This window comes from Acomys minous (genome assembly GCF_964271855.1).
Source record: "Acomys minous genome assembly, chromosome: 9".
In the NCBI taxonomy this organism is placed as follows: Eukaryota; Metazoa; Chordata; class Mammalia; order Rodentia; family Muridae; genus Acomys; species Acomys minous.
In genome coordinates, this window is record NC_140490.1 from 6,834,922 (window position 1) to 6,862,504 (window position 27,583).

The following is a 27,583-nucleotide window of genomic DNA, read 5'->3' on the forward strand; positions in this document are numbered from 1 at the left end:
AGCAATCTGCCTGCCTCTGCCTCCAGAGTGCTGGGATTAAAGGTGTGTGCCACCATGCCCAGGCTTTTTAATTTTTTTTTAGTTCTCATCTCTTCTTTAAGGATGCCAAACGGGGGAACTAAACTCCTTTAAGATCATACATTTTTTTCAGTCTTTCTTTCTTTTTCTTCTTCTTCTTTTTTTTTTTTTTTTTGTTTGTTTGTTTGTTTGTTTTTTTGAGACAGGGTTTCTCTGTGTAGCCTTGGCTGTCCTGGACTCACTTTGTAGGCCAGGCTGGCCTTGAACTCACAGCGATCCACCTGCCTCTGCCTCCCGAGTGCTGGGATTAAAGGCGTGTGCCACCACGCCTGGCTGCTGCTGCTGCTGCTGCTGCTGCTGCTGCTGCTGCTGCTGCTGCTGCTGCTGCTTCTTCTTCTTCTTCTTCTTCTTCTTCTTCTTCTTCTTCTTCTTTGTTTTTGTTTGTTGGTTTTTCGAGACAGTTCTCGAACTCACAGCGATCCGCCTGCCTCTGCCTCCCGAGTGCTGGGATTAAAGGCGTGTGCCACCACGCCCGGCCTGGATCATACATTTTCTAATCAGGCTTCTCCGAAGAAAGAGAAGTAGGGATGGCGAGAGGCCAGGCACAGGACAGGACGTTACCACCACCGAGGAGGAGGGGACCAGCTCCATTTCCTCTCCTCCTCCTCCACCTCTGCGTGGCTGGGGGAGGACAGTGGAAATAGATGCCTACAAAACATAGCCAAGGCAGGAGCATCTGTCATTAGCCCTTATGCAGGCTCAGAGTAAAAGTGCTGAATGGGTCATATCTAACTTTAGGAGACCAAAAGCCCTCCGCTGTGCTGGGTCTGGTTACACTGGGTGGAGCGTGGGGGACACACAGTGGCCAGGAGGGCCTCCTCAAGGAGTTGGTGGGGTTATTTTTAGGCTTTGGAGCCAAAAGCAGTGTTGCCCTTTTGGCCATCCTCCTCTGCTTCACCTGCTACAGTTTCACTGAGAGAGAGTTCTAGTCTGATAGGCCATCAGGAGGAGAGGGGGGACAGGGGCAGAACACGAGAGTTCTCACTGCTGGGCAGACTGTGAAGGGGAGGGAGGACAGAGACTTTTCTTTCTTTTCTTTTTTTTTACCCCCCCCCCCCAAATGAAAACTGGCCTCTCCCTGGAAACTCATCCTTGCACTTTCCTGTTGAGTAGATGTCTTGGTTGTTTTGCCTCGTCAGGATAGGAAAGGGGGTGGAAAAATCAGCTGACTTACCTTGAGGTATAGTCAGGGAGTCATCCTTCTCCAGGAAAGTAATTCCCTCAGGCGGACAATCTTCTCTACACATTTATTAGGGAGGATTTTTCTCAAAGATCTAGGGTCTTCTTTCTGACTGGTCCTTAGGTCTGTCATGCCCTCCTTGTATACATAACCTCTGTCTTTGTTTATTTTCCACATCCATTGCTAACCTTCCTCTTGCATTGTATTTTCTTTTTCAGGATCACTTCCAGAAGTTTCTTCCCACAGTGGGAGGACAGCTGGAGACAGCTGGTCAGGGGTTCTCCTATGGCAAGGGCAGCAGCGGAGGCCAGGCTGGGGGCAGTGGCTCTGCTGGACAGTATGGCTCTGACCACCACCATCAGCAAGGCTCTGGGTTCGGAGCTGGGGGTGCAGGCAGTTCTGGGGGCCAGGCTGGCAGAGGAGGAGCTCCTGGCACAGCAGGGGCTGGAGAGCCAGGATCAGGCAAGTACTTTCTCCAGAAGTAAGGCATCCGGTTCCCAGGGCAGAGATGTCCCTAGCCCTAGTTGAAATATGGGAAGAGGAAGACAGAGGTATCTTGGACCCGGAAGGATTCACAGCCTTATCATTTAGGATTTGTTTTTCTGATTTCTCAGATTGAGTCACAAATCTCACCCCCAACCTACCATTATGTTACAAACCATATACAGTTTCCAGGATGTCACCTCTAGCCCCTAGACTCAGCAACTTCCCTAGTGCTAAGACATGGGATTAGCTTTCATTAGCTACTAATAATAGCTGCTATTATTTGACTTACGTTTCTCTCTCGCGGCCACCAGGTGACCAGGCAGGTGGAGAAGGAAAACATATCACTGTGTTCAAGACTTATATTTCCCCATGGGATCGGGCTATGGGGGTTGACCCTCAGCAAAAAGTGGAACTTGGCATTGACCTGTTGGCATATGGGGCCAAAGCTGAACTCCCCAAATACAAGTCCTTTAACAGGTAGGACAGTGGGGGCGGGATGATCAGATGTATTCCATTGTGTGGTACTGTGCTTTACTTGGTTGGGGATCATAGTTCAGATGTTTGAGGAGGCTAAGGGGCCATGGAGGAACATGGGACCCTCGTGGAGGCCCTCTTCTCTCTTGTCTCGTCTCGTAACAGTGAAGGAAAGATTTGCTGGGAAGCCAGATCTCTGTTAGTTCACTCATCAGCAGTTTGGACACTGATTTATTGATTTTGATTTTTTTTTGAAGGTAAAATGGGGATATGCCACTTAATGGTTGCAGGCTTCTCCTCCCTTCCATTCATGGTGACAATGCCATTACTGTCCCAGCAGCAGGATAATTTTATTTCTTTATTCCCTGCTCCAAGTTTCTACCGTTTTAGAATTGGGCATCTGCAGGCCACAACAAACAGGAGACCTGTGTGACAGCAAATTGAGGCAGATCTGCAGAAGTGCTTTTGCACTCGGTAGTTAAGTCCTCCTGGTCACTATCTATTTGAGGTGAGGTTGGAGTTGTAATCTAAGATGGTCTCATACTGTTGATTCTATAATATTTGAGGCCACTTGTTCTAAAATGGTGGTGTATGTCACAACTGTCCATGAGACCATGTGGATCCCTAGATTCCTCTCATCACTAACTTTGGAGGGACATCAAGCTGGGTAAGTGGGGTGGTAAGGGAGAAGGTCCAGGAGCACAGAAGCAATCTCTCATTATGATTTGTATACTCTCCTCCCTTGAAACAGGGTAATATTTCATTGATAAATACTATTTCTTTTATCTGACTGTTAGTAATGTAACATGTTTCCCCTCTCAGGACAGCAATGCCCTACGGTGGATATGAGAAGGCCTCCAAACGTATGACCTTCCAGATGCCCAAGTTTGATCTGGGGCCTCTGCTGAGTGAACCTCTGGTCCTCTACAACCAGAACCTCTCCAACAGGCCTTCTTTCAATCGAACCCCTATTCCCTGGTTGAGTTCTGGGGAGCCTGTAGACTACAATGTGGATATTGGTATCCCCTTGGATGGAGAGACAGAGGAGCTGTGACATGTTTCCTCCTATGTTGTGTCATCTCCCCTCTCTGGTTCCAGTTTGAGAGGGGATGCTGGACAGGATGCCCCAGCTGTTATTCCAGCATCCTCGTGGCAATGGGGGGAGGGGTAAAGAGTGGGAGCTATTGCCTTCCCACCGTTCAAGTTCCCACTCCAAAGCACCCCTCATCAGCTCAGGGCTCCCATCCTGCTGTTCCATGTGGAATCTGCTCTTTTATGGAATTTTCTCTGCCACCACTAACAGTCAATAAACTTTACAGAAATGAATTCATTTTTCCTCTGATATTTGAAAGCAGATGAAAACTGAGGCCAATGATGCACAAACAATGAAGCTAAATACTAAGCACTCTTGGTTCAGACTTAAAGGCCATGTGTGAGCTTTGGTTGCTTACATACCCACACCTACAGCCTCACCCCCAAAACCACATTCATTAGGTATAAACAAAGAATATTATTCACTATTACAGGAGATAATTTCTCATGTGTAAACCCATATGTTGGCCCTGGTGTATATAAAGCTAAGAAGCTATTGAACACAGATTAGGAAATAAATGTTGGTAACACTGGTATTAGCTATCTTTCTGTAGCCAATTAGAAGCTGAGAAACACCAGTAAAGGGAAAGTGGAGTCCTAAGAAAGTGAAGGTCACTCTGGAGCAGAGACAGGCAGATCTCTCTGAGCTCTAGGCCAGTATGGTCTACAAAATGAGTCCAGGACCGCCAGGAACACAAGAGAAACCCTGTCTTGAAAACACAGAAAGCAAGCAAGCAAGCAAGCAAGCAAGCAAGCAAGCAAGCAAACAAACAAAAACAAAAAAACAAAAAACAAAAAACAAAAAAAGGAAAAAAGAATGAAGGTTCCTTTGATTTTCACAAAACAAGATTGATCATGTTTGAAGTTACAGGAGGGGTCAAAGAGATGGCTCAGTAGTTTAACATGTACTGCTTTTCCAAAGGACCAGAGTTTGGATGCCAGCAGCCATTGCAATGTAGTGCACATACATGCATGTAGATAAAACACTCATACACATAAAATAAAAATAAAATTTAAAGTTACCGGAAACCAGAGTAAGCTTGGGAATCCATATGTAAAAGCTTATGTGGGCCTGGAGAGATGGCTCAGAAGTTAAAAGCACTTGACCTTGCAGAGGACACACACTGGGGGTTAGTTCAGCCACCTGTAGCTCCAGGACAGTGACTCTGATGCTTTTGTCTCACCTCCGCCGGCTCCTGGCACCGGTGTGGTGCATACACACACAGGCAGGCAGAACAATCATACATATAAATCTAACAAAAAACCCTAGTTATTTGGTGTATTGCTACAATTGTTCTATTTTATTAATTCTTGCTAAGTTCTATTAAGTGAACTTTTATTTTTTTATTTTTGTTTATTTTTTTGAGTCAGGGTTTCTTTGTGTAGCCTTGGCTATCATAGACTCACTTTGTAGACCAGGTTGGCCTCGAACTCACAGTGATCTGCCTGCCTCTGCCTCTCAAGTGCTGGGATTACAGGTGTGCGCCACCATGCCTGGCTATTTATTTATCTATTTATTTTGTGGTACTGGGGCTCAAACTTAAGAGTCTCATGAATGTTACACCAGTGCTCTACCACCAAGCTATACCACTACCTCCATAAAACTCTTCTCATAGGTATGCCAAAACAAAAAAACACCCATAGTATGTTCAGGTTTGGTACTTTCAGCAGTTTTAGGTATGTGGGACAGGTTCAGACCATAGATATTTTGAGATGCTCTGAACTTGTCCCAGTGATGTAATATACTGAGGTAATATAGGTAGGGCACAGCTATGTTTACAAAGAGTTCTTAGGGCTGGAGAGATGGCTCAGAGGTTAAGAGCAGTGCTTGCTCTTCCAAAGGTTCTGAGTACAATTCCCAGCAAACACATAGTGGCTCACAACCATCTATAATGAGATCTGGTGCTCTCTTCTGGCTTGCAGGTGTACATTCAGGCAAAACATTGTATACATAATAAATAAATAAATCTTAAAAAAAAAAGAGTTCTTAGTTTTCATCAGATTCTCAGGCTTCTTAGGTAGTAGCACCTCCCTGCCCAAGGTTTGAGAACTGTAGTCTTTTTGCTGTGTTATTGTGACAGGGTCCTTTCAGATGAGAGTTTGTGATTCCAGAAGGTTCTAGTACTCAGTACTTCTTCTATTATACAAGGTTGGTTTTTGTTGTTATTTTTCTAGCCTCTGCAGACACCGACTTAGCAATTTCAAAGGTCCCTCTTTTAAAAATTACATACCCATAATATTACTCCTCTATTAGACTATTCACTCGATACTTTAGAGATGGAGTTATGCTACACAATACTGTACTTACTGGCTGCATGTGAATGTGTTCACATGCCTTTAATCCCAGCATTCAGGAGGCAGAGGCAGGCGGATCATTGTGAGTTCGAGGTCAGCCTGGTCTACAAAGCGAGTCAGGACAGCCAAGGCTACACAGAGAAACCCTGTCTTGGAAAAAAAAAAGTTTCTGGTTGAAATTGAGATGTGGAATAAATACAAAATAAGTATTTTAAAAGATTTTAAAAGCCAGGCATGGTGGCACAGGCCTTTAATCCCAGCATTCTGGAAGCAGAGGTAAGTGGATCTCTGTGAGTTCGAGGACAGCCTGGTCTACAAACAGAGTTCTAGGACAGTCAGGGCTATTACACAGAGAAACTTTGTCTCGAAAAACAAAACAGAACAAAAAACCAACCAAACAAAAAGATGCTTTTTATGTGTATGGATGTTTTGTCTGTGTGCTGTGCATCTCGTGCATGCAGTGTCCACAAAAGCCAGAAGAAGCAATCACATCTTCTGGAACCAGAGTTGTTAGCTCCACTCTGGCTCTGTTCAAAAGCTCCATTCTCAGTAAACACTCTTAACCTCTGAGATCTATCTTCAGCCCCTAAACAATGGTTTCTGAAAAACTGAGGGAAAACCCCCACAATTTTAGTGGATCTAGCAGTGCAGGACTTTAATCCTAGCACTTGTGAGACAGAGGTAAACTGATCTCTGTTAGTTTCAGGCTAGTCAGGGCAGTGAGACCTTGTCTTAAAATATTGATGACAATTTGGAAAAAAAATTGTTTCTGTTTTTTTCCAAGACAGGGTTTCTCTTGTTCTGGCTGTTCTGGACTCGCTTAGTAGATCAGGCTATCCTTCAACTCACAGAGATCCATCTGCCTCTGCCTCTCAAGTGCTGGGATTAAAGGCACGAGCCACCACGCCTGGCAATTTTATTTTATTTTTTATGTTTTGTTTTCTAAGACGTAGCTCTGGCTGTCCTGGAACTCACAAGAGATTCTGTAGGTACCAGGATCTGGGACTAAAGGCATGTGTTACCACACCTGGCCTGATTACAAACTCAAGTGGTTAAATATACTAGTGAAATTAATTTCATTTGCTAACAAATGTGTCAAGTGGAAAATTTAAGTTGTACACTGTGATTAGCCATGTTATTTTCACTTGTCAGAACTGGTTGAGACTAAAGCACCTCATGAAAACTATTCAAGGCTTCATTCCCTTGTGTTTTCATTCTTCCTTCGACCAATGTTCCTTAAATTCTTCTGCTTCAGAGGCTTGTTTTATTGGCGTGAGAACAGAGACCTCCCTGTAAGTCAGTGTTCAGGAGATGGGTCCAGAGGCCTGCAGGCGACAAATGGCAATCACACTTCACCGAGATTCCCGTCTGCATCCACGGCTAAATACCTACGGGCATTTTTCTTTCTTTCTTGTTTGTGTGTGGACTTGCGATTTACTTCCTATTTTGGTCTCAAAAACTGATGGGGCGGGGCATCTGGGATAAACTTTTCCCGAGAAGCCAAGAAAGTTTTGCAGCGGGTAGAAACAAAACAAAACAAAACAAAACAAAAACAAAAACAAAAACAACAAAAAAAAAAAACGGATGAAAAATTCTTGAGGGTAACGCGGTGATCAGGAGGTCAATTTCGGGCCTACCCACTCCATCAACAAGAATTCGACAAGTAGCGAAGCGGAACCTCAGGTAAAAGAAATACTTTTCTGTTTGATGAAGTAAGTTGGACAAGGGGAGCATACAGTCAGCCATAATAACTATCCCCGCTGGGGACAGACCACCGGCCGGCCGGCGTCCTCCGACTCTTATCAGGGCAGCTTAGACGCCGCCCGCGTCCCACCTCCAACTCTTTCCCGGCTAACCCCGAACCGCCCCGCCGCCGCCATCTTATACATCACTATCGCGAGATATCCTCAGCTCTCAGCCGTCAGTCGCGGCACTCATTTTCCAGCGAGCCTCTTTTGCACAGTTCTCGCCGTCGCTGAGCGAAGTATCGCGAGAGCTGGTTGCCTTGGCTCCCCGTAGCTATAGCAGCCGCGGCGGTTAAGGATGCGACGGCGGGAGCGGTGAGTGCGACACCCTCAGGGGGGCGGGGCCGGCGGAAACGGGGTGCAGGGGTAGCGCTGGGGGAGGGGGGTGTAGGAGGTCGGGTCTCGGGCGACTTGCACCCCGGGGTGACGTGTTAGGAGGGACTTGCGTTCTGTGGGCACCGGGACCGGGCGCCTTTCTGAGCTTGGGGCAGGCGGGGAGGGTTGGCGCTGCCCCGGAGGTCCGGGAGCAGGGGGGCGGGGAGGCTCGGGTAGAATTGGGTTCCAGGGGGCCCGGGTCGGAGCGGAGAAGCGTTTGTGGGTTGGAATCTAGGAGGCTAAGGAGACTCAGAACAGGATAAAAGGAACCCAGCTGTATCCGAAAGAAGTGGGGGGAAATGGGGGTAGTGAGCAGAAGAGAGTGTGTTAAATGGGGCCAGAGAGTTGGGCCCGGGTTGTTTTTCGCTGTTTGGGCTTGGGAAAGAGGGGAGGCAGGGTCTGATCTTTGCCCTCCTGCCCTGGGGCTGGGCTGGGCCAGCGGGCCCGCACCTGACTCTTAAATGGTGTGGCGGGAATGGTAGCGCGTCCCGGACCCTCCCAGTTTCCCCTTTCTCCTTGTCAAAGAAATCTCCGACAAACCAATACTCTGGACTTGGGAAGGGAGAGGTCTTGAAAAACTAGTATTAGTTGGAGAAGATTCTTTTTAGAGTAGAGATTGTGAGTAGGATAGTGAAAGATTGCTGCTCTAAAATAAAGCGTGGGGTGGGAGCGGGAGAGAGACAGGAGGGGGGGGGAACCCAGAGGTGTGCTTCGTCTAGATTCTTTCAAATGTAGACTTCCTTTACGACATGCGTGTGAAATTATATATGCAGTGTAAAATCAATAGAGACGATATGGCAAAAGAATGTACAGGAAGACACACCTTTCACACATAGAACTTCCAACTAAGAGAGGCTGTCGGCAGCAGGAGGCTGAGCACTCAATCTGGGGTTAGTTTTAGTACCCTGCATAGGAAACCCAGCGTTCCCTTCGCGTGCCCATTCACATTGTCTTTGAAGAAAGAGATGAGGTTTTATTTTAGGAGACATTAAAATTTGAGTACTTGGAAATAATTTTCAGGAGTTAGAATTATGGAGGAAAAAAAATTACACTCTGAATCTCAAGAGCTGTTTTCTGGAGTTGAGTTTGCACTTTTTGGCTGATTAATTCATTTCCAGTGAAAATCATGGATTCATGTGAGAGGTAAAGATGATTTATCCATTTTAATCTGCTGAAACAAGCTTTCTAATTGTCTATTTTGTAGGTATAAATTTACAAGGGATAACTTCTTTGGTTATGTAACCGGATTTTGCCATATTGAGATTTACAAATTCATTAATTAAAATAATGGCTTTAAATCCTTAAGCTAGCTTAGATATAGTCATGGAACCCATGCATTTGATGTGTATTAGAAGAAAACTTGATTTGTAGTATTTGTAACTAAACTTTAAAGTGGAAATGCTTTTTTGGAACAAGGTACAGAAAGCTTTGTATGGTAGTTGAATGGAATTTTTTTTTCTGGAGCCTGGCATGGTGACACACACTTGTAATCCCAGCACTTGGAAGGCAGAGGCAGGAGGATGTCTGTGAGTTTCAGGTCATCCTGGTCTACGAAGGGAGTCCAGGACAGCCAAGGCTACACAGAGAAACCATGTCTCGAAAAACCACACACACAAAAAAACCCAAAACAAAATGGGGGGGGGAAGTACACATACATACACACACACCCACACCCACACACACCCACCCACACACACATAGTGTTTGGAGAGCTCAGTGATACCATGCTAGCTTAGCATGAAAAAAGTTCAGGGTTTGAGTCCCAGCTCTGTAAACTACACAAGAAAGACTCTTTGTCCCAGACTCACTTTGTAGGCCAAGCTGGCCTCCAATTCAGAGACCCACCTGCCTCTGCCTCTTGAGTGTCACCACTCCTGCCTACAGAAGAGATTCTTTTTTTTGTTTTGTTTTTTTTTGAGACAGGGTTTCTCTGTGTTAGCCTTGGCTGTCCTAGACTCGCTTTGTAGACCAGGCTGGCCTCGAACTCACAGCGATCCGTCTGACTCTGCCTCCCAAGTGCTGGGATTAAAGGCGTGCGCCACCACACCCGGCCCAGAAGAGATTCTTAAACTGGGTGTGATCTTTCATCCCACACTGAGAGGCAGAGGCAAGCCTGGTCTATATAGTGAGTTCCAGGACAGCCAAGGCTATAAAGAGACCCTGTCTCAAAACAGAAAACAAAAACCAGTATTGATATTGAGTAGGGAGAGAGATAGAAGTTGAAATTATCCTGGAGAGCAACATTTAGGGGGTGGTTGGGAGAGTACATATTTATGGAAAGGGTATTTCTTCATAGGCTTTTTTTCCTCATATAGTTATACTGCGCATGAGAAGCTAATTTGAATATTAGTGTGATGTTAAATATGAGGTTTTGTATTATTAAACAGAATTGAATAAATTATACTGTTCATGCTGTGTATAATTTTATAGGGAACTGTGCTTGAAGAAATAGTTGTAACAAGAAATAATTAACACTTGCAGGCTTACAGAAAGTGATTGTTTTAGTAGTGGAAATGGTTATTTATTTATATTCATATATGAGGAAAATAATACTTTTCAAAAATTTAATTTAATGTGTATGAGTGTTTTTCCTGAAAGTATTTATTGCAGTTTTACCTAGTGCCATGGAAGCCAGAAGGGGGCGTCACATCTCATGAACTAGAGTTATAGATAATCGTGAACCATGTTTAGGTGCTGAAAACCAAGCCTGGTCCTCTGCAAGAGCAGCAAATGTTCTCCCCCCACCTCCCCGGGGACAGGGTTTCTCTGTATCCTTGGCTGTCCTAGACTCACTTTGTAGACCAAGCTGACCTCGAACTCACAGTGATCTTGCCTGCTTCTGCCTCCCGAGTGCTGGGATTAAAGGCGTGTGCCACCACACCCAGCTAACACATTAACTTTTTGACAATTTCTTTCTTTCTTTCTTTCTTTCTTTCTTTCTTTCTCTCTCTCTCTCTCTCTCTTTCTTTCTTTCTTATTGGTTTTTCAAAACAGGGTTTCTCTGTATAGCTCTGGATGTCCTGGAACTTATTCTGTAGACCAGGCTGGCTAGGAACTCATAGAGATACACCTGCCTCTGCCTCCCAAGTGCTGGGATTAAAGGCGTGTGCCACCACGCCTGGCCCTGAGAGTTACATATACATTTTGATCACATTTACTTCCTCACTGCTACCTCTAATTTCTAAGATCTTCCTTCCTATCTCCTCACCACATCTCAACTTTGTGTCCTCTTTTATTTTTATTTATTTTTAGTTGTTTAAGATAGAGTCTCACTAGGTAGCCCTGACTATCCTGAAACTCACTCTGTAGACCAGACTGGCCTCAAATTCAGATATCCACCTGTCTCTGTCTCTAGAGTGCTGGAATTAAAGGCATGTGCCACCATGCCCCTACCCCATTTTTAATTTTTTAAAAAAATTATTTTATTTTATTTTATTTTATTTAGTTTTAGGGTTTTGAGACAGGGTTTCTCTGTGTAGCGACTCACTTTGTAGACCAGGCTAGCCTCGAACTCACAGCGATCCACCTGCCTTTGCCTCCCGAGTACTGGGATTAAAGGCGTGCGCCACCACCACCCAGCTCCCCATTTTTAAATTTAATTTATTAAAAAAAATTTTTTATAACCCACTGAGTTTGACTGGTGCTGCCCATATACTCATGGGTTTTGGCCTATCCAGTGGAGTGTAGTTGACCTAGCAGGGCCACAACCTTAAAGAAAACTGACCTCCTTTCCACAGAAGCCATCAGAAGTCAGTAGTTTCTGAGTTAAGAGTAGGGCCTGGTAAATCCCTACTTCTTGTGGAACATCAGCTGGCTTGGTCTTATGCTGGTCTTCCGTAGGCAAGCACAGTTCTGTGGTGCTGTCATGTCCAGAAGACAGTCTGTGTCTGATCCTCCCTAATCTCTGGCTCTTACGGTCTCTTTCCCTCTCTTCCTCAGTGGGCCTGAGCCTTGTTGGGGGGAGTAAGATAGACGTCCATTTGTGGCTGAACACTTCAGACACCTATTTCCTACTTAATAATTTAAAAAATGTTTTTTAATTTTTGTTTTATGTGCATTGAAGTTTTACCTACATGCATATCTGTGTGAGGGTGTCAGATCTTGGAGTTACAGACAGTTTTGAGCTGTCATGTGGGTGCTGGGAATTGAACCCAGGTCCTTTGGAAGAGCAGTCAGTGCTCTTACCCGCTGAGCCATCTCTCCAGTCCCCCTACTTAATAATTTTTAAAAAAGGGCCAGCTGTGGTGGTACATGCCTTTAATCCCAGCACTCAGGAGGCAGAAGCAGGTGGATTTATGTGAGTTCCAGGCCAGCCTGGTCTACAAAGTGAGTCCAGGACAGCCAAGGCTACACAGAGAAACCTTGTCTCAAAAACAAAACAAAACAAAAAAGTTTAAAAAAGATTTATTTATTATGTATACAATGTTATGCCTGCATGTACACCTGCACACCAGAAGAGGGCACCAGATCCCATTATAGATGGTTATGAGCCACCATGTGGTTGCTGGGAATTGAATTCAGGACCTTTGGAAGAACAGCCAGTGCTCTTACCTCTGAGCTATCTCTCCAGCCCCTACTTTATATATATAATATATATAATATATGTATTTATAATATAATATTACACACACACACACACACACAAACACACACACACACACTTTTTTGGTGGATGGTTTCAAGACAGGGTTTCTCTGTATAACAGCTCTGGCTGTCCTGGAACTCACTCTATAGACCAGACTGGCCTCGAAATCACAGATATCCATCTGCCTCTGCCTCCCAAATTCTGGGATTAAAAGCATGCAACACCATGCCTGGGTTCTTTTTTTTTTTTTTTTTAAGTGGGGCTTACGACTATGTTGTAATATTTTAATATTGTCAAGAAATACAGATTTAGTTGGGCATGGTGGTGCATGCCTTTAATCCCAGGATTTGGGAGACAGTAGCAGGTAGATCTTTAAGTTTGAGGCCAGCCTGGTCTATGAAGTGAGTCCAGGCCAGTGAGGGCTACATAGGGAAACCCTCTCTTGGAAAAAAACAAAAACAAAAAAGAGGGAGAAGGAGAAAGAGAGAAAAGATACAGATTGAAGGTGAGTGAATAGTGTGTTTTCCTGAGTTTTTTGAAGTAGTTCCCCCATCTGTACTGATGTTTGCTAGAATAATTTATGGATAAAATGGGATTTCCCCTCGCTAACTCCCCCACCCACAGGGTCTCTCTGTGTAGCCCTGGCCGTCCTGGACTCTCTTTGTCAATCAGGCTGTCCACAACTCACAGGGATCTGCCTACCTCTGCCTCCTGAGTACTGGGATTAAAGACGTGCGCCACCACGCCTGGCTCTTCCAAGAAAAGTTTTGAGCAAAAGAACAAGATGATACAAAAAACCTTGAGGGTTGAAAGTGCAGTGTCTTCAAAAGATGAAAATGTTTGGCAGGGTTTGATGATGGGTAGAGTGGGTCTAAGGGTGCTCATCACGGCTCTTCCTCCTCAGGATGGCCTCAGGAGCATTTCTTTTCATCAAAACAGCCTTCTTTTGTTGTTTTGGAAGTCTGAATTTGCTTCTGTTCCTCCAGGTAGTATAAAAGTACTAAAATGCTCATTGGTCATTTGTATATCTTACTTGATAAAATGTCTTTTTAGGCCTTTGTCCATCCTTCCTTCTTTCCTATGATCACATATTATTTAGGCCTTATTTATTAATTTATTTGTTTGTTTGTTTGAGACAGGGTTTCTCTGTGCAGCCCTTGGCTGGCCTCTGTCTCCTGAGTGATGAGATTAAATGAGTGCGTTATCACTGCCCAGTATTATTTTTGAGGTTTAAAAAACATTCCTTCAATTAATTTTATGTGCATTTATGTGCTTGAGTGTATGTGTGTGAGTCATGTACAGTAGGAGTCTGTGAAGGTTAGAGGCATCAGATACTTAGGGACTAGAGGTATAGTTGTGAACCACCGTGTGAGTATTGGGAACTGAGCCCCGGTCCCGCGCAATAGCAGAAAGTGCTCATACCCACTGGGATGTCTTTTCAGCCCCGCTTGTCTATTTTCTTTCTTATGTTTTGGTATAGAGTTGTGAGAGTTCTCCACATGTGATACACAGTAACCTCTTTTGTTGCTGTTGTTTGTTGTTTGTTTCCCAGGATGGATGGCCTTGAATTGGGTATGCTTCTCCTCAGCCTCTTGAGTGCTGGAATTATACATATGCACTGCCATACATGGCTGGGTAAAACCTTTTTATCACATAAGTTGTTTGTAAATAATAGCTTTCATTTTACTGGTTACTTTTTAAATCTCTTGTTTAATCTGTTTTTCCTTTGATGTATAGAAGTTCAGTTTGTTTTTTATATTTTACATATTAAATACATGTAAAAAGAATAGTACAATACTACTAAATTGTTTTATTGATTTCAAATCCTTGTTTTGTTTTTTGAGACGGGGTTTCTCTGTGTAGCCTTGACTGTCCTGGATTCACTTTGTAGACCAGGCTGGCCTTGAACTCACATAAATCCACCTGCCTCTGCCTCCCGAGTACTAGGATTAAAGGCGTGCTCCACCATGTCCGGCTTCCTTTTTTATCTCTCAAGGCTGTTGGTGAACATTTGAAATCCCAGAACTCTGGAAGGTAAGGCCAGAAGATGTGTTCAGAGCCAACTATTGTCAGATCCTGTCTGAAAACAATCAAAAGATAGCCTGGTAGTGAATGTGATGCCTCTTTGGTTACTTTAATCTTTAGATAGGCTGTTGCTGTTAGTTGTTAGGCATTTCCTTTGGCTGAAGTGTAAAGTATTACCGAGATCTTGTGAAGAAAGGCTAAAGGGAGAAGGGTTCTTGTTTTGTTTCAGTTTCAGAGTGTAGTCACCAAAGGCTCATGTACATAGTAGAACATAAGCCGGGCGTGGTGGCGCACGCCTTTCATCCCAGCACTTGGGAGGCAGAGGCAGGCGGATTCTGTGAGTTCGAGGCCAGCCTGGTCTACAAAGTGAGTCCAGGACAACCAAGGGTACACAGACCCTGTCTCGAAAAACAAAAACAAAAATACAGAACATAATAAGAAATAGGTATATCTGTTATTGGCTCCCCCATACTTCTGACTGAAGATAATTAATACACTGTTACAGCATTTTGAAGTGAAATGAACTCTATGTATCTTTGGGCTAAGATTGTTCTGCTTTACCAATAAAAGAGTGGATGTGACAGAGTAAAGCTTTTTTGTTTTTATCTGTTTGTTTGTATTTGAGACAGGGTTTCTCTGTGTAGTCTTGGCTGTCCTGGAATTTGCTCTGTAGACCAGGCTGGGCTTGAACCCAGAGGGATCCAACTGCCTCTGCCTCCTGGGATTAAATCTCTGTTGGGATTAAAGGTGTGTGCCACAACTGGGAAAGAATTTTTTTTCTTTTTTTTGAAAGATTTATTTATTATTTGTACAGTATTCTGCCTATATGTGTGCCTGTACACCAGAAAAGGGAACCAGATCTCATTACAGATGGTTGTGAGCCACTATGTGGTTGCTGGGAATTGAACTCATGACCTTTAGAAGAGCAGCCAGTGCTCTTAACCTCTGAGCCATCTGTCCAGTCTTGGCTGCCCTGGATTTGCCTAGTAGGCGGGGCTGGCCTCTAACTCACGGAGATCCGCCTGCCTCTGCCTCCCAGTTCTGGGATTAATTGTGTGCCCCAGCATGCCCGGTGTAAATATTTTCTTAAAGATGGCGAAACTGAGAGACAGCTTGGAATGCAAGTATTTAGTTTTCATTGCCTAACAGCACAGTTAGCTGCCTTGGCTGCTTTAGATTTGTGGACAGAGCAAATGGAAGAATAGGTAGCGGTGCTAGGAATGCGGTCCGCGTTCTAGAATGCTTGCCCAGCATCCATGGGTTCCAGAGTTTGATACCCAGCACTACCTCTACCCCTAGTACTTGGGAGGTGGAAGCAGGAAGATCAGAAGCTAAAGTCATTCTCTTGTGCTTCGTGAGTTCAAGGTTGCTTGGATACAGGAGACTCTCCCTTGTGAGAGGAAAAAGGAAAGAAAATAGAGAATGTCTTCTTGAGGACTTAAAAAAAATCTGTAAGTAGTGATTTTGGTGAAGTCTGATTATGGGTAAAGCTGTTGAAACAGATAGTAGTGTTTCCAGGATAGTGGTGATAGATCTGACTTCCACTGTAGCTGAACGTGATGCTCTCTTGTGTGCTAATGCTAGCTGTAGCAGAAGCCATCGCCGCCACCATTGGCCCCTGAGTTCAGTACTGTGTGGAGTGGCCGGAGCAGGAAATGACCCATGGCACTAGGCAGTGTAAGGAAGGACTGGGAGCTGTAGCCACGTGGCTGCTCAGGCTGTGGATGTCACTTTAAACATACGGAGACTTGCTTACTGGGGGAGGAGCTGCTTCTTAAGGATCAGGTATGAATCTGAAGGGATGACCTCATCCTTCTACCCAGACCTGCCCTAGACGCTGAGTGGATGCTTTTCTTATTACATGGCCTACACCTGGGAGCAACAGGATGTGACTGAAACTTGAAGCACTTGTGAGTAGGGGTCAAAAAAACCACTGGGGGAATCTGTGAAATGTGTGGGTGTGAGTGTCAGGCTGAGAGTGACAGACGTGTAGGCTTTCTCTAAGTTGAGGACTGCAGAAAAGGGCATGAGAGATTGAGAAAAGCTTTGGTGGCTCACTTTTTTTTTTAATAGTGGCCTCTATTTTATTTTCTTTTGAGACAGGGTCTCACTGTGTAGCCTTGGCTAGCCTGGAACTCACTGTGTAGACCAGGCTGTTCTCAAGCTTATAGAGATCTACCTTCTTCTGTGCTTGGATTAAAACTGTACGCCACCATGCCCAACTTTAGAAATATATTAGTGTGTGTGTGTGTGTGTGTGTGTGCGTGCGCAGTAGCTCATGCCATTGTTTGCATGTGGAAGTCAAAGCACAGCTTTGTAGAGTCACTTCTCCCCTTATTTTATACAGCTTCTGGGAATCCAGCTCAGGCCATCAGGCTTGTGTTGCAAGTACTTTACCTGATGCTGAGCCATCCCACTGGCTCAGTGTTAGGACTCACACACACACACACACACACACCTCACACAAAATTTAAAAGTTCAAAAAAATTAGTGAAGTGTGTAAGTATTGTAAAACTGCAGAGAAGTTGTTATATAGAATAAAAATTTTAAATTACAGGGAGTAGTTTATTTTTTAAATTAATTATTATTGTGTATATGCTATCTTTACTCTGTGTGTGTGTGCGTATGTGTGTGGTATGTGCCATGTAGTGCACACTTAGATTAGAAGGCAATCTGTGGAGTTGATGTTTTTCATCTTTATGTGGGCTCTAGGGATTGAATTAGGCCATCAGGCTTGTGTAGCAAGTATTTTTACCAGTAGAGCCATCTCACTATCCCAGCTCTAATGTTCAGAATCTCAAGTAGGCTTCATAGTACAAATTTGTAATCCTAGCTGCGCTGGAGGCTGAGGCAGGAGGACTAAAAGTTCAGGACCTGACTGGCCTACGTAGCTAGCTTCAAGCCTGGCCTGGGCAGTGTAGTAACATCTGTCTCTAAATAAAAGTCAGGGCCTGGGAAATTGGATCACTGCTTAAGAAGATAACTTATCCAAAAAAGCCTTTAATCCTAGCACTCAGGCAGAGGCAGGTGGATCTCGTGAATTGGAGGCCAGTGAGTTCAGGACAGGTAAAGCTACACAAGGAAACCCTGTCTTGAAAGAGAGAGAGAGAAAAAAAGAGTCAAAGGCAGAGAGCGCTTATCTGCTCTTGCAAAAGACTCAAGTTTTGTTGCCAGCGTTGCTGTTGGGCCACTCATAACCACCTTTAACTCCAGTTCCAGGGGATCTGACTCTTAGCCTCTGAGGGCACCAGCATTTATGAGCACATTCCTACGTGCGCACACACATATACAGAATTTAAAGTAATGAAAATAACAGCTGGGCGTGGTGGCGCACACCTTTAATGCCAGCACTGGGAGGCACAGGCAGGTGGACCTTTGTGAGTTCAAGGCCAGTGTAGTCTACAAAGTGAGTCTAGGACAGCCAAGGCTACACAGAGAAACCCTGTCTAAAAACAAAACAAAACTGGGGATGTAATCTCAGTGCTTGTTTAGCATGTGTGAGGCCTTAACTGTGTGTGTGAAGCTCTAGAACTGTTCCCCTCCCAAAAAATCAAGATCTCAAATACACAAGAACAGGATGACAGAAAGCTGACTGGGCAGGCGTTCATGTGGAGAGTGTCTGGGCAGTTGTAAGCTTGGTGAGTCATGAGTGCACTGACCTAGCCATGGTTAGTCAGAGGCTGCTCATGCACGGTGGCTGCTGAAAACACCCTCAGTTGTATTTGCAGGAATTTATTTGGGTGACACAGAGTTAGTCCCTGTGCATTTTTTGTCCTAGGTTAGAAACACATCTGAGTGCTGGCATAAAAGAACACTGACGATGTTAAGAGCATTCCAAGGCAGGGACAGAGTCACAGATATCCAAATGAAAGCCATTTGGATAGGAAACTTGGGATTTGTGATAGAGGTGAAATTACAAAAAGAGTGCAACATCTAAATCCCTACACACACAATGAACTTTTTTTTTTCACGACGGTTTCACTGTGTGTCGCCTTGGCTGTCCTGGACTCACTTTGTAGACCAGGCTGACCTCGAACTCATAGTGATTTGCAGAATTACAAAAGTGATAAGAACATCAACCAAAGCATTCCACGTAAGACCACGGAAAGGGCACCTGAGGAGGTGGAAGGCAAAATTCTCTACTCAGAGGGAGAATGGGGTACACATGCCAGAAATACTTAGCAGGCAAATTCCTTCATCTGAACATGGGATGTGGAGTTGACTGGCCTCTGATTCATCTAGGAACATGTTAGGGAGGGTGTGTGTGTGTGTGTGTGTGTGTGTGTGTGTGTGTGTGTGTGTATGTGTAGGGTATTATAGTGTACTTCAGAAGGAACTTTCCTGGTTTGAGAAAAGATTTTATGAGATAAGAGTTTTATATACTACACTTAATATGAAAAACAGTAAAGAATACTAACATGTTATTAATAGCCAGAAAAAAATGAGTTCTTATTAACAGCACCAACATCCCTCTAACTTTAAAATAGGAAGCAGTGTGAGGATGGGATTTAAAAATAGAGAATTATCTCTGTAAAATGACATGGTAACAATACCACAAAGTAATATGGAACTTAAATCTCCCCCCCCCACACACAAAGTTTCTCTGTGTAGCCTTGGCTGTCCTGGACTCACTTTGTAGACGAGGCTGGCCTGGAACTCACATTGATCCGCCTGCCTCTGCCTTGGAGTGCCAGGATTAAAGTCCCCGCCCCTTAAACCTTTTGAATACTAGATGGCTATTTTCTGACAGAAATCCTAGGCCCTCACTCTTGCAGAGACCAAAGAAAGGGCAGATCCCAGATTGCAGAAAAATAATTTGAAGGGATTAAGAAAGAAATATAGCTGGATATGATGGCATACAACTTTAACCCCAGGCAGAGGCAGGCGGATGAATGTGAGTTCCAGGCCAGCCTGGTCTACACAGTGAGTTCAGGACAACCAAGGCTACACAGAGAAACCCTGTCTGGAAACCACCACCACCCTCCCCCTCCCTGCCACACCCCCCCAAAAAAAACAACCCAACATTGGCTTATTAGTTAGAGAGTGAGGCAAGACAGAAATAGACTTGATAATGCTGGGTGAGAATTGTCCATTCATTTGCTTTGTCCTTAGAATGTGCTGTCTTCCTGTCACATGGGTGGACACTACCAGCCTGGGAAGGTTACTGGCTCAGTGTACAGCTTTTATCTGAGCTTCTTTTTGGAGGCAGGATTACGTTGGTTTGTTGACCATATGGAGATTATACGAAGTCGTTAGACTTCTCTAGCCCCAAGAAATCCCATTGATATGTGGATCAAAGCCAAGCGATTGGTCTTTCCAGTATCCCCAACCTTAGTCTTAAAATGGGTGAAGTGCACATATGAGCCAGTTGGTCAGCATAAACTCAGCAGGTTCCACAAAACAAAACAAACCCCCAGAAACGCTAACCTTTGGGAAAATTCCAAAAATGTTGGAGTTTTCTTCCAGGAGTAAGGGATAAAGACAGATGTGACAGGGTCTCTCTGTGTAGCCTTGGCTGTCCTGGACTCTCTTTGTAGACCAGGCTGGCCTTGAACTCACAGAGATCCGCCTGCCTCTGCCTCCTGAGTGCTGGGATTAAAGGCGTGAGCCACCACTGCTCAGCTCTAGTTTAATTTTTCATTAGTGAATCTTGAAAGTCTTTGTTTCTTAGATATTAACACTGTGTTTGGCTTAGTAGCTGTTCATTGAATATTTAATGAATTAAAATATATACAATAGGGCTGGCAAGATGGCTGTGTGGGTAAAAGAGCTTGAATCAACCTGATGACCTGAGTTGATTCCCAGAACCCATGTAGTGGAAAGAAGAAGTCCTCTGACCTCCTCATGTGCACCATGCCATTTGCATGTGTACACACATACACATATGATAAATAAATAAAACCTTTAAGATATTTAATGGATAGGTGGAAAGCTCAGCATAGAATTGTCTTTGAGTTTTTTTGTTTGTTTTGTTTTTCATGATAGGGTCTCTTTGTGTAATCTTGGCTGTCCTGGACTTTGTAGACTAGGTTGCCCTCAAACTCAGATCTGCCTGCCTTTGTTTCCCAAGTGCTAGGATTAAAAGCTTGTGCCACTGTGCCTAGCTTTAGAGTTGTTTTAAAGTTATACAGAATCAGTAGTTTGATCTTGTCTCTAGTTGGGTCTTAGTATAGAGATATCAGACATAAACTAGTTCTGAAATTAAAGAAAAGGAGAGTTGATTATAGAAAAGAAATGTGACAGGCTATTATATGGGTCCAACAGCAGCAAACAGTATCTTTATTGTTTTAATTAATTAATTTTGTGTCTGTGTGCACATGGGCACACATGCCATGGAACCTGTGTGGAGGTTAGTGAACAGCTTGCAGGCATTGATTCCAGGTTTCCAACATGTGGGCTCCAAGTATTGAATTTAGGTCACCAGGCCTGGTGGCAGGTGCCTTTACCCACTGAGCTATCTCTCTTTCACTCTTTCTCCTTTCCTTTCCTTTCCTCCCCACCCCCCAGACAGGGTCACTCTGTGTAGCCTTGGCTGTTCTGGACTGGCTTTGTAAACCAGGCTGTGCTGGAACTCACAGTGATCCATCTGCCTCTGCCTCCCTAGTGCTGGGATTACAGGTGTGCGCCACCACACCGGCTTCCTTTCTTTTTTTTAGACAATGTTTCATATATCCCAGGCTGGTCATGCACTTGGTACTAGCTGAGGATGACTTTAACTCCTTATTTTCCTATTTCCATCTCCCAGTGGCTGGGATTATACTTTAAAAAAAATATGTTGAGCCGGGCAGTGGTGGCGCACGCCTTTAATCCCAGCACTCGGGAGGCAGAGGCAGGTGGATCTCTGTGTGTTCAAGGCCAACCCGGTCTACAAAGCGAGTCTAGGACAGCCAAGGCTACACAGAGAAACCCTGTCTCAAAAAACAAAAACAACAAAAATGTTGGTATCAGCTATGTTGGTTTCCAAAGTGCCTTTGCAAGTTTGTACTCCTGGCTGCAGGTGGATCACTGTGAGTTCAAGGCCAGCCTGTTCTACGAAGAGAGTTCAGGACAGCCAGGGCTGTCTTGAAAAACCAAAAACAACAACAACAACAAAAAAAAAAGGGGGGGGGAAGGGGGTATTATATTTATAAAATAAATGAAAAAGATTTTTGCTCTAAGGCTCTTTGGTTCCCTATTTTCTTCCAGCCTGCATATGGTCAGATTGGTTCTTTTGTTTGTTTTTTCGAAATAGGGTTTCTCTGTGTGGCCTTGGCCTTCCTGGACTGGCTTTGTAGACCAGGCTCGCCTTGAACTCAACAGCGATCCTCTTGCCTCTGCCTCCCAAGTGCTGGGAATAAAGGTGTGTTCCACCACTCCGGGCCAGATTGTTTATGGGATGTTTTCATTTGATTTCTAAGTGAGTACTCTAGGGAAATATGCCCAATAAATTAGAGAGGGAAATTTTACAAACATGAAATAGAATGTTTGTGATTATTGAGCAGGGTGTGTCTAGCAAGCATCACTCAACCTGCCTGGTTCATCTGTTTTACCTCAGCCCAAGACTAGTCTGACATTTGCTGCCGTACCATCTCTGTATGTGGTCAGCTGTTTTCTTCTTAAAAATCATAGTGGATTATTTTCCTTTAGCCACCATGGACTATGTGTAGTAAATAGTACTGATCCTGACTTCTTGGCTAGGGAGATTGTGATTGTATTCTCTTCTGATTTAAATGACAATAGCAAAAGAATAAGAATGCACAGTCTCATTTTCCTACAGATTCTTTAAAAACAATTATTCAAAATTGGCACACACACAAACAGAACTTGTTTGCCATACACAGTTGTTTGCCAAGTATTTGAAGCCATCCAGTTTTACCAGGTGGCAGCTGCTGTTGTTTATGGACACCTAATTTAATCCACAGACATGAAACAAAGAGTATCTTGTTTTGCAAGAAGGAAAACTTAAAAAAAATAGCAGCTTTATTGAGATATAATTCACATGCTATATAATTCAGGCATTTAAAGTATACAATTAAGTGGTTTTAATATATTCAGAATGGCTACTACCACAATTACTTTTAGAATATTTTCATCACTATACATGAAGTGCTGTACATATTATTACTAGTCATATTGTTTCCTTCACATTCTCTCACTGCTGCAGCCAACCAGTAGGTTTTCTGTCTGTACATGTTTGTCTGTCCTGGGCATGCCGTATAGTTTGTCTGTCCTGGGCATGCCGTATAGTTTGTCTGTCCTGGGCATGCCGTATAGTTTGTCTGTCCTGGACATGCCGTATAGTTTGTCTATCCTGGTCATGCCGTATAGTTTGTCTATCCTGGACATGCCGTATAGTTTGTCTGTCCTGGACATGTCGTATAGTTTGAACCACACAGTATGTAGACTGGAGTCACAATAGTATAGTAGTGTTTCTATGGTTTATTCTTACAGCATTTCTATAGTGGCTGAAAATATGTATTTTACAAATACACTATTTTTTGTTTTTTGTTTGTTTGGTTTTTTTTTTTTGTTTTGTTTTGTTTCTTGAGACAGGGCCTCTCAGTGTTAGCCCTGGCTGTCCTGGACTGGCTTTGTAGACTAGGCTGGCCTTGAACTTACAGAGATCCACCTGCCTCTGTCTCCTGAGTGCTGGGATTAAAGGTGTGCACCACCACGCCATTTTTTTGTTTGATAATTTTATTTATTTTGAGACAAGGTCTGTTGATGTAGCTGTGGCTGTCCCGGTACTTTCTATGTAGACTGGCTGGTCTTAAACTCAAAAAGACCATCTTGCCTCTCTCTCCAGAATGCTGGAAGTAAAGGTGCATGCCACTATGACCATTTTAATAGTTTTAAAGACTTACTTATTTTTCACTATGTATATGTGTCTGTATGGGATATTGTTGTGGTTTTTCTTCCTGGCCTTATGCTCTCAGAAAAGTGACTTATGAAGCTCAAAATATATTACAGGTACTTAGACCATATAGCTAGGCTCTTCTCTGACTAGCTCATAATTTAAAATAACTTATTGGGCCAGGTATGGTGGCACACACTTTTAATCCCAGTACCCAGGGAGGCAGAAGCAGGTGGATCATTGTGATTTTGAGGTTAGCCTCGTCTCCAAAGTGAGTCCAGGACAGCCAAAGCTACATAGAGAAACCCTGTCTCGAAAAACCAAAACCAAAACAACACTTACTGGGCTGGAGAGATGGCTCAGAGATTAAGAGCACTTGATTGTTCTTCCAAAGGTCCTGAGTTCAATCTAACAACCAAAAGGTGGCTCATAGCCATCTATAATGAGATTTGGTGCACTCTTCTGGCCTGGCATACGTGCAGGCAAAATACCATATAAATAATAAATAAATCTTTAAAAAATATAATTTATTTACACTAGTCTACATTCTGCCACATGGCTGGTTACCTCTGCTCAGGTACCATGTGTCTGTCCTCTTTCATGTCTTCCCAGGTGACCCTCCAGTGCCTGGCTCTATCCCAGAATCCTTTCTGCCAGCTGGATGTCACACTTCCTATTTCCAATTGACAGGTGACGTTTCCATACGGACACAAGATGATACGTGTCTGTGCTAGTGCAGGTGCCCTTGGAAGCCAGAAGAGGGCGCTGGATCTTCTAGAGCAGCGCTTCGCCACCTTCCTAATGCTGTGGCCTTTTAATCCAGTTCCTCATGCTGTGGTGACCCCCAACCATAAAGTTGTTTTTTTCCTACTTCATAACTGTAATTTTGCTACTGTTGTGAACTGTAACATATATATCTGACACACAGCCCACAGGTTGAGAACTGCTGCTTTAGAGCTAGAGTCACTGGTGGTTGCAAGTACCAAGCAAGGGTGCTGAGAGTACACGTGGTGCTCTGCAAGGACAGTGTACTATTTTAACTGTGGAGCTATCTCTTCAGACCTAAGTTTTAATTTTGATAAAATCCAGTTAATTTAATTGTATTGCTTTTTGTCACTTGTGTAGTATCTTTTTTTTTTTTTTTTCTGACACAGGATTTCTCTGTGTAAGAGCCCTGTCTGTCCTGGACTCACTTTGTAGACCAGGCTGGCCTCGAACTCACAGCGACCCACCTGCCTCTGCCTCCCAAGTGCTGGGATTAAAGGTGGGTGCCACCACGCCCGGTCCACTTTCAGCTGCATGGGTATTTAGCTTGCGTGTATGCATATGTGCCGTGTGAATGCAGTGCTGCACTATCAGCAGAGGCTGTCAGGTCCCCTGACAGTGGAATAACAGATGGTTGTGAGCTGCCGTGTAGGTGCTGGGAAGTGAACCCAGGGCTTCTGGAAGAGCAGCCAGTGTCCTTAACCTCTGAGTCATCTCTCCAACCTGTAATATTTAATCTTCATTGTCAATTTGTCTAGATTTAGAATTACCATGGAATTACACATTCAAAGGTGTGTCTAGGCCAGGTAGTGGTGGCACACACCTTTAATCCCAGCATTCTGGAGGCAGAGGCTAGCAGATTCTACAAAGTAGTCCAGGACAGCCACGGCTACACAGAGAAATCCTGTCTTAAAAAACCAAAGCCAACCAACCAAAAAAAAAAAAAAAAGGTGTGCCTATGAAAGTGTTTTCAGAAAAGTTTAAAAGTCAGTACCACTCTGAATGTGGGTAGCACCATGGCGTGGGGGCCTGGATTGAGATGAAAAAGTGGGCGGAGTTCCAGGATGCCTTTGTTTGCTTCCTGTCAGTGTAGCCAACTGTTCATGTTCCTTCAGCTAAGCCTTTCCGGCTGTGAGCCAAAATAATTTTTTCTCAAGTTGCTTTCTTAGATATTTGTCACAGAGAAAAGAACAAGTGTACTGTATATCTTTCTTTGCATTTAGCACTGGTCAGTGCAAGTCTCTGCTTTGCCTTGATGTGGCACTTCTGTGCCTTGGCACTAGGTATTGAAAGACCTGGTTAGAATGCTAATGGTGAGCAAGAGAAGCTGCATCTTTTTTCTTTTAGACTTGCTACTTGCTTTGCTGCCAAAAGACTACTTTAGCTTAAGCATATTGTTAAAATGTAAGAGCTTAATTAGTTTTGGGCAGTGTCCATGGTTGTTTAATTTTACCAATAAACTTTAATTAAATCTTGTTTCAGTGAACTCATGTATTTTCTCTCAAGGTGTGGAAATACAGCCAACTTTCATGTTTGGCAAGAATTCTGCTGATGAGTTTTTTCATCAGTATGCTTATAAAACAACTCATTTCAATAAAGCTGTTTTATAAGCAGAGTACTACCTAGAAGCGTGTGGGATGCCCCTTGGGCCTTGGTGCCCTGCCTGCAAATGCAGGTTCCGCTGGACTGATCCTATGGGTTCTGTGTGATGGGGTGGGCGTGGGGGTGGGGCTGGGGGTGACAACTGCCATTCCCTGAAGAGGTGTGGAGATCTTGTCATCTTCGGGTTGGAAGAACCTTTAGATTCTAGTCTTGTGTGTGTTTGTTTTGTTTTGTTTGAGACAGGGTCACTCTGTGTAGCCTTGGCTGTCCTGCACTCACTTTGTAGACCAGGCTGGCCTCGAACTCACAGTGCTCCGCCTGCCTCTGCCTCCCTAGTGCTGGGACTAAAGCGTGTGCCACACCGCCCAGCTGATTCTAGTGTTGTTTTAAATTGACTGACAACCCCAGTAGCTTAGTTTACATAATTTCTATTCACAGACTTTCCTAATTAATAGCACAGCCTGTTTAATATTTTAGACTTTTGCCCATTAAAATGGCTTAAGTGCAGGTAACCTTGGGAGTTTGAATTGGCTCAGACAGCATTGTTTCAGTGATCCTCTAGCGTACTGCTTTAGTGTATAAAATAGAGTGTTTATGTGAGCCAAGCAGAATAGATTGGCTTTATTAACATCAGAAACAAAGACTAAAGAAAAGTTGTAAGAAAAAAAAAAAAACTAAACCCACTAGGCAGTTCGTAAATCCACCAGGCCAGGCCTGCTGTGATGGTGGAAATGCCCTGTAGAGTTGGCGCCCTTTCGAATTCTTAGTGTTTTCTTTTGAGGATTGATCCCAGGATGGGCTCTTTTGGAAGCCTGGTGTGGTGGCGCACGCCTTAATCCCACTGCACTTGGGAGGCAGAGGCAGGTGGATCGCTGTGAGTTCGAGGCCAGCCTGGTCTACAAATCGAGTCCAGGACAGCCAAGGCTACACAGAGGAACCCTGTCTGGGGTTGGGGGGGAGAACAAAGGACCCTTGGAAGCAGCGGACACCCTGCAGACCTTACTGTTTGATGACCTGGCCGTCAGGAGTGCCTTTGCGGGAAGCAGCCTTATATAGTGTTCTAAGCCTCCAGTCAAGGTCCAGAGACTGTTGGTTCGTGTTGTACCACTTAGCTTCATAATGGATTGTCAGTGCTCAGTTCCTGGTAGTTAGCAAAGAATGTGTTTTATCCCTGACATCCTGTCCTGTGCCTTTGTAGTTTTGATGAACAGTTTCCCATTGTTGCTAGTTGCACTTGTCTCCTCCCCCTGTACCCTTGCTTGTGTTCCCTTCCTGAATCACTTGCCCCACAGATGCCTTTGCGACTGCTTGAAGTTTTTCGCTGAGTTCGAATGGCCTGTCTGGTAAGCATTGTAGTTGTGTAAAGACGGTGTAGAGGGAGGGTACAAGGACTAGGTAGTATTTGTGATTTTTTTTTTCTTCACCCCACAGTAACAGTTTACTATGAAACTGAGATTTGAACTCAATTTTCAGGAGACTTTTTTATGTTGTCTCTTTTCTGTCTTTTAAATTTTGGAAATTTTCTTTTCTATTCCTCTAACGTGTGTGTATGTGTGTGTTTGTATATTTGAACTTATATTTGAATATAACTCACAGGTGGATCACTGAGTTCTAGGCCAGCCTGGTCTACAAAGTGAGTCCAGGACAGCCAAGGCTACACAGAGAAACCCTGTCTCAAAAACCAAAAAAGAGAACATGCTATGTGTCCAGTAATGTGGCCTTAAGTAGTAGCTCCCATTATTATAATTTCACAGCTGAAAGAGGTAGCACTGAAGGCTGCTCCCACTCCTTGGTAAGTGGTAGAGTTACAGTTTGAACTGACTTAGCCGGGCGTGGTAGCACGGAGCACTGAGTTCGAGGCCAACCTGGACTACAGAGTTCGTCCAGGACAGCTAAGGCTACACAGAGAGACCCCGTCTCGAAAAACAAAACAAAGCAAAACAAAACAACAAAAAAAATTGAACTGGCTCAAAAGCTAGAGTTCAGTGGCATTGGAGAATTTGAAAGACTTTTAGGATAGATTTCAGTACTTCCTATTTTTTACTGCT

At 44.0% G+C, this 27,583-nt stretch overlaps 2 protein-coding genes across 17 annotated transcripts in view; both read left to right on the forward strand.

Annotated features, from left to right (window-relative positions):
- MYOZ1 (myozenin 1) overlaps positions 1 to 3,544 on the forward strand; it is a 14,697-nt gene extending 11,153 nt beyond the window's left edge. For both annotated transcript variants that reach the window (XM_084795016.1, XM_084795015.1), the window contains exons 4-6: positions 1,477 to 1,720; positions 2,056 to 2,221; positions 3,041 to 3,544. In XM_084795016.1, coding sequence (XP_084651142.1) covers positions 1,477 to 1,720; positions 2,056 to 2,221; positions 3,041 to 3,272 — 642 coding nt within the window. In that variant the 3' untranslated portion in view covers positions 3,273 to 3,544. The remainder of the gene's footprint in view (positions 1 to 1,476; positions 1,721 to 2,055; positions 2,222 to 3,040) is intronic.
- Positions 3,545 to 7,542: 3,998 nt separating this feature from the next.
- The window catches only part of USP54 (ubiquitin specific peptidase 54), an 84,465-nt gene continuing 64,424 nt past the window's right edge, over positions 7,543 to 27,583 (forward strand). For 4 of the 15 annotated variants that reach the window (XM_084794930.1, XM_084794931.1, XM_084794919.1 and 1 more), the window contains exon 1: positions 7,543 to 7,665. The gene's annotated coding sequence lies outside the window, so the exon portion shown is untranslated. Of the gene's footprint in view, positions 7,666 to 8,454; positions 8,869 to 16,143; positions 16,246 to 26,651; positions 26,879 to 27,583 lie in introns of those variants that run through there. The other 11 variants (XM_084794918.1, XM_084794929.1, XM_084794928.1 and 8 more) reach the window with 8 other exon arrangements.